This window comes from Chenopodium album, chromosome 4 (assembly GCF_948465745.1).
Source record: "Chenopodium album chromosome 4, dcCheAlbu1.1, whole genome shotgun sequence".
Lineage (NCBI taxonomy): Eukaryota > Viridiplantae > Streptophyta > Magnoliopsida > Caryophyllales > Amaranthaceae > Chenopodium > Chenopodium album.
The window spans coordinates 64,625,470-64,637,629 of NC_137837.1; the positions used below are offsets into that span (position 1 = coordinate 64,625,470).

The 12,160-nt window shown below is 39.1% G+C and overlaps 1 protein-coding gene and 1 long non-coding RNA gene across 2 annotated transcripts; both read right to left on the reverse strand.

Moving 5' to 3' along the window:
• Positions 1 to 6,754: 6,754 nt before the first annotated feature.
• Positions 6,755 to 7,430, reverse strand: LOC145627086 (uncharacterized). The gene is made up of 2 exons (XR_014111312.1): positions 7,321 to 7,430; positions 6,755 to 7,222 (listed from the first exon to the last, which is right to left on the reverse strand). It is a non-coding gene; the product is annotated as an uncharacterized LOC145627086 (long non-coding RNA).
• Positions 7,431 to 7,450: 20 nt separating this feature from the next.
• Positions 7,451 to 8,424, reverse strand: LOC145628020 (zinc finger BED domain-containing protein RICESLEEPER 1-like). The gene is made up of 2 exons (XM_081680352.1): positions 7,538 to 8,424; positions 7,451 to 7,460 (listed from the first exon to the last, which is right to left on the reverse strand). The coding sequence occupies exons 1-2, from the start codon at positions 8,422 to 8,424 to the stop codon at positions 7,451 to 7,453; spliced, it is 897 nt and encodes a 298-aa protein (XP_081536478.1).
• Between the last annotated feature and the right edge of the window lie 3,736 nt (positions 8,425 to 12,160).

The window sequence follows — 12,160 nt, forward strand, 5'->3', positions numbered from 1 at the left end:
ATCACCTTCAATAAACTCCTCTCCTAAACCAAACAATAACATCTCAATCAATACCCAATTAATCAAATTTACAGCAATACTAACTTACTTTAAAACCTTCAAAATCCAAATCAAACAACACTTTAAAACCTTCCCTTTGGATAAAATTAAAGGCTTATATATAGTTCTTTGAATTTTCTTCATAAAAACCTTAAAATACACTCTTATACATGAAATTACAGCAAGTTTAAAGTTTAATAAAAATCTGAAAATTATTTTAAAACCCCTAATAATCTCCCTTTTTAATGGGTGATTAAACCCTCTTTATAAAACATCAAAAGTAGTACTTGGAAACTATTTCCAGCACTTAAAACTTCAATAAAAACATATATTTATGCTTAATTAACTTTAAACATAATTAATTTTATCAATCAAACTCAAGGATAATATTTTAAGTATAAAAAAACTTTGTTAAAATAAAAAACTGCCCGAAAATCATATTTAGAGGCTGAATTTGGCCACGAGAGGGTGGTGCACACTACTAAAGGTAGTGAATATTTCTTAAAACGTTGTTTCCACATGAAAAACACTACTTTTTCATCAAAATCAGATGAGTTCAGAACTGATCAGGATTAAAACGGGATTAATATTAACGAACGGAAATCTAAAAATTAAAACCCGAATTTAAGTGTTCAAAATAATCAGGAATTAAGTTAAAATAATCATTACTTATAATCACCAAAATTTCAAAACATCATTACTATAAAAGCCCTAAATCAATTGTTCATAAAACCCCTAAAATCATGATTTTCAATAATTAAAAACCCTAGGTTATAAAATTTACAAAATCTGAAAATTATGACACTTGTAAAATCTGAAATTATAAAGTTTAATCATCAAAATACAATTTGATACCAATTAAATTAATTTCAAACAATAAAATCAAAACCCATAAATCAATAATTATAATTACACAAATTAATAAAACTAAGGATAAAGAAAATAAGACTAACCTTTTTGTGTGGGAAAATTTTGGGGATTAATGGGGTATTTATAGGGGATAATGTTGTAGGGTAAAGAGAAAGATTGAGCCTCATAATTAATAATTTGAATATTTTGAAATTAAATTACGGAAAAATATAAAACAATATTATAAATAAAATTAAATTTCATTTATAACATATTTAAAAATACGGGGATTACAGTTTAACTTCCTAACGCTAGCCAAGGCCTTTGACGCGTCTGGACATGTGTGTGAACCATTGGAAAAGATTCCAAGCTCGGTTTTGTTGAAGAGAACAACACATAAATAGTCCAAATAATCATCTGCGGTTATGTCATAGACTAATGCAGGGTCCATATCGCGGTTTGGTCTAACATGTCCTGCTCCGTAGCTGAATGGGTTGGCCTTTGTGAGATCTAACTCCTCCTTTATCGAGCTACTTGTGTTGTCTCTAGTTCTAGCTATTATGAATAAGAAAAAATATATGCGTCACAAACTAATTGAAAACTGTTGAAAATATTAAGGAGGTTTGTAGCAAAGACATAATTAATTACCAGTAGTCATAATAGCAGATTTAATGGCAGTAGCACTCCATGTAGGGTGGCGTGCCTTGAAAATACCCGCGATACCAGCAATATGGGGACATGACATAAATGTACCAGATTGAACCATGAAAGCTCTACTAGTACTGGGTTTTTATGTTGAATCTACAGTCCATGCCCCTGTAAATGTCGCGACCACATTCTCTCCTGGTGCCGTGATATCAGGCTATCAAGAAATTCAGTAGACTTTAGCGTATTACAATAACCACAAAGAGACAGATTATATTTAAACTTCACTCAACGATCACTAATAAAGCTTAAGACAAACCTTCAGAATGTCCATACAGTCCATACATGGGCCTCTGGAAAAGAATACAGCTACACGAGGCGTGGGTTTATCACCATACTAAAACAGTTGGGGAAGCAATGTAAGCCATGGGTTCACTACGAATACAATCCAACAACAAATTAGCACAATAACTTATAAAACAAAACTTAAATAATAAATGGATATAAATCATAAGTACTTTGTGGAATTAATGTATTCGAATAGAGCTAATCCATCATTATAATTGATATGTACTGCAGGAAGGAAATCAGGAGGCTTGCCTAGTTGATCTTTATGATTTATTTGCAATGTCAATCTTTTTTTCCAACTAAGCAAATGTAATACTAGGATGTCGAGTCATGTGCCAGGTTGCGTGAACGGTTGACAGGTAGGAGATTACTCGACCCCGTAATGCAATTATGAATATTGGGTGTTTCTTGATGTTTAAGCTTTATTAAATCACATGAAATTAATGGGTGTTTGGTTGGGTCTTCAATCGGCAACGCTTACCCAAATCAGCAATTGACCATGAGTCCTATGAAGAGGAAAGTACGGAAATGGAATTGGTATTGTGTATGTGAAATTGAAACAAAGCAAAGTAAATTACAGTGTATCACATGGCTTACCTCGAGCTGGATTCGGAGAATATCAGGTCGGAGTATCTTCAATCTTGGTCTCCGATTCCAGGAAAAAGAAATGCTTCGAATAACAAAAACAACAAAGCTAAGCTAAGAAAAAAGGCTTTCCTTAAAAATGGACTGTTAGGGAAGGAAGCCGTAACCCTAAGCCATAAAGTCAGTTGTGGGAACATAACGGAACGGTAGTTGGGTGGGTAGATGAATATGTACTGTTACGCAGGTAATGACTTGGGTGTATAACCAGGAAAACAGGACAGGTCATGAGGTCCAGATAGGCATAGAAGTACGAGTAAATTACAGTAGAGTCCTTATTAAAGCACGCAAAATGACGAAAATAGGCTTAGATGTGCGAAAAAAAGAAATCATGAAGATAAACTTGGAATTGCCGGGAAATCAGGATCAACCACTACTTCGTTGCCATCGGATTGCTCGTTGCAAAGAATCATGCCAACTCCTCCAACAAGTCTTACTTGCCTCCCCTTGTCCACTCTTGTATTGTCTCCTCCTCTCATACATGCCAATATCTTGCCTTTTGCCTTTTTCGAATCCAGTGTTCCTGCCATACAATTTATTCTGCTTGCATAACACACGAATCAGACATGCAGTACAAGTTATTTATGAGTATGTAATTGATTGTTGAACCTTACAAGCATATACATAAAAATTAATAGTTCTTACGCATCAGTGGTAGAAGCATTTGGAAGTTTCGCGTCTGCTGTAGATATAAGTGGATATAACTTATATTCGTTTGAACCTTTTGACATGCTCAAACCCTGTCATAAACGAAATTTCTTAACAAATGTCTAAGAAAATAAATTTTTATGTTAAAACAGTTGGAGTGAAGAATATAACCTTAAGTTGGAGTCTATTATCGAGCTTAACAATGCTCTGAAAATCTCGGTCTATAGTACTAGCCGCGACAGTAATAATCCAGGGAGAAGTATTAGTAACGGTACCTCCATAAGGTCCTGATTTTCCAGCATAATACACAACAACAATACCTTTTTGAAATGCATGAAAAACTCCAATTGAAATTGCATCTCCAGAATAGTCATAACGACCGTCTAGAAATCCACCAGCTCCAATTGATAGGGACAACACATCAACACCGTCTTAAATAGCCATATAAAGAGTTGCCATGATATCAGTAGAAAAGCACTCTCCACCAGTACTAAGTGTTGTCCAACAAACTTTGTACGTAGCAACTCTTGCTCGAGGTGATCCACCTTTTGTAGTACCAAGTGCATTGCCATTTATGGTTGCTCTTTTGACAAAGTTTCCTCCTGCTGTTAAGAGGGTGTGTGTTCCATGACCATCAAAATTGCGAGCTGATTCCATGGATTCCGTCACATTTCCTCCTTCAGCTTTAAATCCTTTGTTAAAATACCTTGCTCACCACCAGTCATGTTGCTATTTTCGCAAGTGCCCTTCCATTTGGACGGTATAGATCAATACCTTTTGTTGTCGAAGCTCTCATATTCAGGTAAAACACCTTATTATAGCATGATTACTGTTTGGGGTAATTTTACCTTGACATGTGGTCCAACCAGAAAGTGACACGTGTCACCCTAGGGTTAGTCCAAAGTGGACCAACCCCTGTTTGACACGTGTCATCCCAAATAAATGGGAAAAAAAGGCAGCCTTCATGGCCCAAATCCCGTGATAGCCGCAATGTGGCGCAGCCCACCAATGATTAGGGCTTGATGACCTAATCAGGGGCATAATTTCAAAAGACCCTATAAATAGGGAGATTTCCTCCATTTGGAGGCACATTTTACCATTTATTATACATTTACTCTTTGAAAGAGACATCTCGAGCTTGGAATCCGAGCAGATACCGACCTAAATTTCCGCACCTTTTTTACTCCAATTCAAGTTACTAACTTGATCGTCGGAGGCGGAGCTCCAACCACCCAGAGTCTCCGTTGTTTTGCAGGTACAGCTCACGCCAGACCAGACTTTGTGACATAACTCTCTCGAGGGACAAAAAACACCCAAAACCTTTGGCGCCGTCTGTTGGGAGAGTACCTTAAAGGGTAATACAAGCATTTCTCAACCGGTTAACCAACCGAGTAGTTCAAGCGTTCCTCCACTGGTACGTCGCCGGAGGTCTTCACTGACCATGAAGACGATGATGACGATGATGATGTGGAGACGTATGTGGCCAAAGATGGCTCATACATCTCCAAATACACTCATTCTTGAGATCAGTTGGAACGTGAAGCAGACCAGAAGGGTCGAGTCAGACCCACCGGGAGGCCAGAAGTGGAAACCCAGAAGGCCAGAGGATCAGCTCCGGTCACCCGGGACGAGCTCATGACTTTCATGAACTCCTTTAAGTGTGAAATCAAGGAGATGATCAACAAAAACAAGGCTGGCCCCAGTAAGGGTCAGCCGGCTAAGAAGACACCTCCTTCTGGATGGAAGAAGCCGGTCAAGGACAGTCAGCCTAATCCTCATCCCAAGGAGAAGGAGAAGACAGCCGCAAGACTTGACTGGACCAAGATCCTTATGCCTAAGGGTCCTCAAAGGCACACCCGGCAAGAGCAGCCGGGGGCCACAAAGAAAACTGTTTCTGACGCTCGACAAATCATTGAGCAAAGGAGTCACCAGCAGCTGTCTGAGTCAGCCTTCACCTCGAGCTTTATTTCCAGACAGCTTCAAACAAACTTCTGTGAGGAACTCACTCTCCATACATGAGAGTGGGACAGGCAGCAAGTTTGTCAACACCGATCCTCAAATGATGATAGGGTCTGTCCCGTTTGCACCTCAGGCGCAATACGGGCAATATGGTTTTCCATTTATGAAGCCGCTTCCTTTCGGAGAACAGGCGGCATTCAACAGCGTCCAACCTTTGGACTGGCAGCTCTGAATGCTCAAACTTGGTGAACAACCCTCTGCGTTCACTAGGAATATAACCGAGGCGGCACAACCGGCCAAGGTTAATAATGTGTTGGTAGGTACTTATGATGGTACCTCCAAGCCAGAAGACCACCTGATGGCATACACCAACCTCATGTGTCTATAGGGGTGGGACGATGTCACTTGGTGTCGATGTTTCCCGGCTACATTGAAGGGTATTGCCCAACAATAGTTTAGCAACCTGCCAGCCTGTTTTATTGATTGCTTCAAGAAGCTAGCCTTCTTGTTTTCCACAAACTTCTCGATGAACATCCCTACTAAGAAAACGAGCCTTGATTTAAGCACCATTAAGCAGGGCGAGAGAGAAAGGCTACGCTTATATGTCAGACGAATCAACCTGGTCAGAATCCAGATCCAGGGGCCGTCTGACGAGGTAGCATTCACAGACTTCATCAAGGGTCTGAGAGATTGGTCGAACTTTAAGTTTGACCTCGTCAGAAAAGGGGCGTCTACGCTGCAGGCGACCGTGAGGGGGGTGGAATGCTTTATTCAAGCTACTGACCTCTGCACGCGTGGCAGCCAGTCAGACTCCAAGAAGTCTGACAAACAAAAAGAAAGCTGGAATGCTCAGCCGGCAAAAATGAAAGAAGAGAGCAAAAAGAGAAAAGAAGTCTGGACGGTTAGTGATTCTGACCAGTCGTCCTAAAAAAAAAAAGAGAGAGTTTAAACCGTATGTCCCCAGGTACGAGTTTAATAAGGACTAAGTCCATCCTCATAGAGATAAAGGACCGGCTGACCATTGAGAAGCCGAATCCATTGAAAAGTTTCGTCTAGTCACGGAACAATAACAAATTTTGTCAGTACCATGAGGAAATTGGCCATGATGACAACGACTGCTTCAACCTGCAGCTAGCGTTGGACCGTCTGATTAATTAGCGGATGCTAAAGTCCTACATTTCTAAGTCCAAAGGGACTAATAAGAGGAACAAGGGACTGTCGTCCAAGTCTCCCCAGCCTACTAGTAGTTTGGACACCGATAAGGAGTCGGTCTACACCATAGTAGGCGGTTTCTCATGTGGTGGCCCTACCATCCGAGGCACCAAGAGCCATCATCGAAAGATGGACAAGGATGATGATGAGCAGGCATCTGTAGGGCTGTGCACGGTGCGGTTTGGATCTCAAACCGCACCAAACCGCAAAATTGCGGTTTGTGATTTTTTCAAACCGCACCAAACCGAAATTATATACAAACCGCACCAAACCGCACCGCAATATACGGTTTGGTGCGGTGCGGTTTGCGGTTTTTCCACAATTTTTTTTACCTCAAAAATAATGATTATTTGCTAATCTTCTCTTATGACATTTTTACTTGAAAACTTTACAACTATGCAAATGCTAATAGTGACCTAAGTAACATGTCAAAGCAGACATGAAGCAAAATCATTAAGTAAACCAAAAGTTAAATCACAAATGAAAAGCCTTACAACTCCAAAGAATAAGAACCGTAGAGTAAGAAAGAAAAACATTTGGTTTTCTTGATAATGACCCACATAAGTCAGTACATATAATTATATTAATACAACATAAGAGTCTTCTTTCCCTGTTTCCTTCCCACACCAACTGATACCAACAGCATCATGAGTTTAACGAGAAGAGACTCTACTTAAAATGAACATCTTGAGCTTGTACACATCATAGCCCTTTTTCTGCATAATCCAAGAAAATCAAGAAAAAAGTCAGACATGAAATAAAACAAGTTTCTGTCCAAGTTTTAAAATCTGAATTGAGACTACGTGTGTTGTGCTATTTCTTGTCAATAAACCTCATGCTATATCAATGATGGGTGGAGATAAACTAATCTTGGAGAGATCTACAACAAAACAAATTCATGTGTTATTTAATAAGAAAAATAAATGATAAGCTTAAACAATTGAATTACATAGCTATAAAAGGGACATAACTACATACCACTTTCCAATTTTTCAATATCCTCCGGTGGCTCTTCAACATTAAGGGGTGATGCACGAAGCCAATCTTGACCACAAACAAGAGCTTCTACTATTTTAGGAGTTAATGACCTTCGGTGCTAAAAGCACTTTCAGATGCGACTGTAGAAACAGGTATAGCTAATATATCACGAGCTATAAGAGAAAGAGTAGGATATCTTGCACCATGAGTTTTCCACCACTTTAAAATATCAAAATCATCCACATCCTCCTCCGTATCATCATCTAAATACTTATCTAGCTCTGATTTGGCATCCACATCATCTTTTGTAGCTTTAAGTTTCTTGTATCTAGCCCTTATTATTCCCTTATTTCCTATACTAGTCTCACCATCTACTCCACTAGAAGTTGAACCCCCACTCTGAGTACTAGTTGAATTAGTTGTCACTTGTGAGCCCTTGTACTCATCATACATATCCTTAAAGGCTTTCTTGACTCTATCGCATACACTTAATGCTACATCACTCTCATACATTTGACAAATCCCATACTCCACACAATCCCATTTGTAACGAGGATCAAGTATAGCAGAGATAAACAACATTACATTCGGCTTTTTAGGATCACCCCAATATTTCTCACACTTTTCTTTCATTTTCATAGCCATATTCTTAAAATTAGCATCTGAACTAGCACACCATTCCTTTAAAAGACAATCCACATCAGACACCTCATGAAAATAAGCATTGGAAGTCACATATAATGAGCCAGAAACACGAACAGTCAAATTATAAAAAACTTTCAACAATTTTATCAGGTTCTGAACATGCTCCCAATCATCAGCTAAAGGTTTCCCTAACCCCTTCCCATAACCATCCACATCCCATAAATCATCATTATAATGTGGGTCTTCATCATCATATCTCTCAAAAGCATTTACATATTTTACAGCAGTGTCTAACATCAAATAAGTCGAATTCCATCGAGTTGGAACATCAAGACACAACATACTTTGTGTTGAAATTTTCTCTTCCACGGCACATTTTTTAAACCTTTCAACTCTATTGCAAGATGACCTAATAAATCTTACTGCATTTCGAACACGATGTACAAAATCATTCACCATTATTAAACCATCATTCACAACCAAATTCATTATGTGAGCAATACATCATACATGCAAAAATTCTCCTCTCAAAACACTTGTCCCCCAATTGTTTATTCTTTTTTTCAAATAAAGAATAGCTGTATCGTTAGAGCTTGCATTATCAAAAGTAATTGTCATGACATTTTCAATACCCCAGGCAAGCAAGCATTTCTCAATTGCCTTACCAATTGCTTCCCCTTTATGACTTGATATTTGACAAAAATTCAATATTCTTTTGTTTAGTTTCCAGTCATTATCAATAAAGTGGGCAGTTAGACACATATAATTGACTTTTTGCAAGGAAGTCTATGTATCAGTTGTAAGACATACTCTTCTACAATTAGTCTTTAAAAAAGTCTTCAATTTCAATCTTTCATCCATAAACAACTCATAGCAATCCCTAGCAACAGTAAATCTTGAAGGCACATGAAATTTGTTTGACAACTGTGAGCAAAAGTATTTAAATCCTTGCCCTTCAACAAATCTAAATGGCAGCTCATCTACAATTAGCATATAAGCTAGTGCTTTTCTACACTTATCATAATTGAAAATCCAATTTTTCACATTTTCCTCAAGCTCCCCATCTTCATTTACAGAAGATTGGAAAGATAATTGAGTTTGCTTAGGCCCTGGATCTGTATATTTGTTGTTTGGATTTTTTGAACATTTCTTTAAGTGTGATCTATAAGTACTTGTGCCATTAACTTTAGGTACACATTTGTAAGACATACCACAATATTTGCACTTACACATTCCTTGCCCGTGTTCAGTGTATTTGATGAAGTGATCCCATATGTCCGACCTTTGTTTAGTAGCCTTTCTCTTTTGTTTAAGTTGTGGCATATCCTCTTTGTCAAGAAATCCTTCCTCATTATCATCTTCAGCAAGGGGAGTCCCAACAGAACTTGGACTACCTTCTGCACTTGACATCTACACGTCAAAATATCAAAAATAAATCAGTTGGAAGTAAAATCAATAAACATGATTTACAATTGTAGAAAAATGCTAATAAATTGAGGAAGTAATAACTTACTTTGCAAGACCCAGTACTCGACTCCGTTGTATGAGACGAACAAACTAGACCAAAAAAATTTAATAAATTAGTTACACAAATTTTAAAATTAAAGAGACTATCAGACTATACACAAATTACATGCATAAAATCGTGACTTGTAAATTTGAGAGGTTATAAACAAAAAATAAAATGAAAAAAAAAAAATCAAATTTGATACTATGTATAAAACGCATGCTTATAACCAATTGATCATGTAAAACACAAGATTTACACATGAATATTATAGATTTCTAAACAAAGATTTAATTATTTTTTTAAAAAAGTACTACTTACTTCAGATTTCTTTGTGAATATTGTATTGGAGGCGAGCAATTAATAATATGATTGCATGTGGTGGTCGATTTGTTTGAAAATCAATGGTCTTGATCTCACAATAATTAAGATTTGAAGGAGAAAAAGATGTAGAAATTATGAAATTGATATAAAGAGTCAGAGAGGAAGAAAAATGAGGGAGAAGAGGGATAAATGACTAAGATGAGGATAAGAGATGAATATGTCGGCTACTAGGTATTGCAAAATAAAATCAGTAACCCTAAAAAATCTTTGGATCTTTTATTTTTTTATTTGTTTATTTTTTTATTTTTTGAGTTTATTTATAAATTTTAGTATATTTATTGATTTTACGGTTTACGCTCTAAACCGCAAACCGTATTAAATTGCGGTTTGCGGTGCGGTTTGGTTTAAAAACTTTTTGAAACCGCACCAAACTGCAGAACCGCGGTTTGGTCTATTTTAAAAACCGCACCGTACTTTCCAAACCGTAAACCGCACCAAACCGCAATATTGCGGTTTGGTTTACGGTTTGGTGCGGTCTAGACCGCACTCTGCTCAGCCCTAGGCATCTGCTAGCACCTCCTCCCAGACGTTCTGATCAGTGAGAAGGACAGGGGCAGCGTTTGTCGTCCGCATGACGACCCGATCGTCATTGAATGTAAGGTCACCAACCAGCTGGTTGGACGAATCCTTATTGACACCGGCAGCTCGTCGGACATCATCAGCCTCTGATGCCTTCAGAATGTGAAATACAATCCCAGCAGCATGCATCCGGTTTCCCACCCTTGGTTGGTTTTGGGGATGGGATGGTATACCCAGTCAGTAGGATTGACTTACCTATCCGGCTGGGAGAAAAAAGAGAAGGACGACACCTGGTCATCAAATTCTTGGTCGTTAAGGAGCTAACCGCCTACAACATCATCTAGGCCGTCCAACCCTCAACGAAGCCAAGGCTGTAATCATTCCTTCTCTCATGCTCATAAAGAAGGATGATGGCTTTGTTGGTTCCCTGAACGGTGATCAAAAGACGACCCGAGAGTGCTATCTCTCAATCGTCAAGGACACCGTGGCCCCAGACAGCCAAGCACAGGAACCAATAGACCTTGACAGTGTTAAGGATGCCAGCCCAGCCCCACCAGCAGCCGGAAAGAAAAGAAAAGCTGCTCAGCTGGTGGAGGTGAAGAAAGAGAAAAAATAGCAATCACTGACCGGTGAACGGTCAGACGAGCTCCGTCCCCAACAAGCCGGAGAGCACATGGACCTCACTTTGGATGAAAATCGTCCAGAGCGCACTGTTAAGGGGGGGACGGCTGCTCTTGCTAAGATGGGTGCAGACTTGCACCTTCTGCTGGAAGAATTCAAAGACATTTTTGCCTTTGAAGTGGAAGAGATGCCAGGCATCAGCCCGGATCTTGCTGTCCACAAACTCGCCATGGATCCTAAAAATAAGCCCATTCGTCAAAAGAAAAGAAATCACGGCGAGGAAAGAAGTCAAGCGGCAGTTGCCGAAGTAAAAAAGATGCTAGACACTGGGTTCATTCGGCCATGTAATTTTCCCGACTGGATGGCCAATGTTGTGCTTGTAAAAAAGCCGAATGGTACTTGGCGTATGTGTGTTGATTACACAGACCTCAACAAGGCATGTCCCAAAGACAGTTATCTTCCAAAGATTGACAGTCTGTTCGACTCTATAGCCGGCCACGCCTTGATGAGCTTTATGGATGCCTATTCCGGCTTCCACCAGATTCCCCTATGGAAGAAAGATCAAGAGAAGACGGCCTTTGTCACTGATCAGGGGTTATTCAGTTATACTATGATGCCATTTGGCTTGAAAAATTGCGCCTGCCACTTTCCAATGGATGATTAATACGATCTTCATTAATCAAATCGGGAGGAATGTGGAGGAATACATTGATGACATGATAGTCAAATTTAAGCTACATACGGATCATCTTACTAATCTTCGAGAAACATTCACCACCCTCAGGCGGCATAAGGTCATGTTAAATCCTAAGAAATGCGTCTTTGGTGCTGAGTCTGGGAAGTTTCTCAGATTCCTGATTGATCAAAGGGGGATAGAGGCTAACCCCAAGAAGATACAGGAGGTAATTGACATGAAGTTACCTCGTACTGTCAAGGAAGTTCAAAGATTAACCGGTTGTCAGGCGGCATTGGGGAGATTCCTAAGCCGGTCAGGTGAAAAATGCCTTTATTTCTTCCAAGCAATCAGGAAGAAGACCAGATTTTAATGGGGGATGATGCAAAGGTGGCCTTTCAAAAACTTAAAGAGCACTCGCACTCCTTGTCGAGGCTCGTTAGTCCTTTGCCTAGAGAGACGCTGTACATGTACTTAGCCGTCTGAGATCA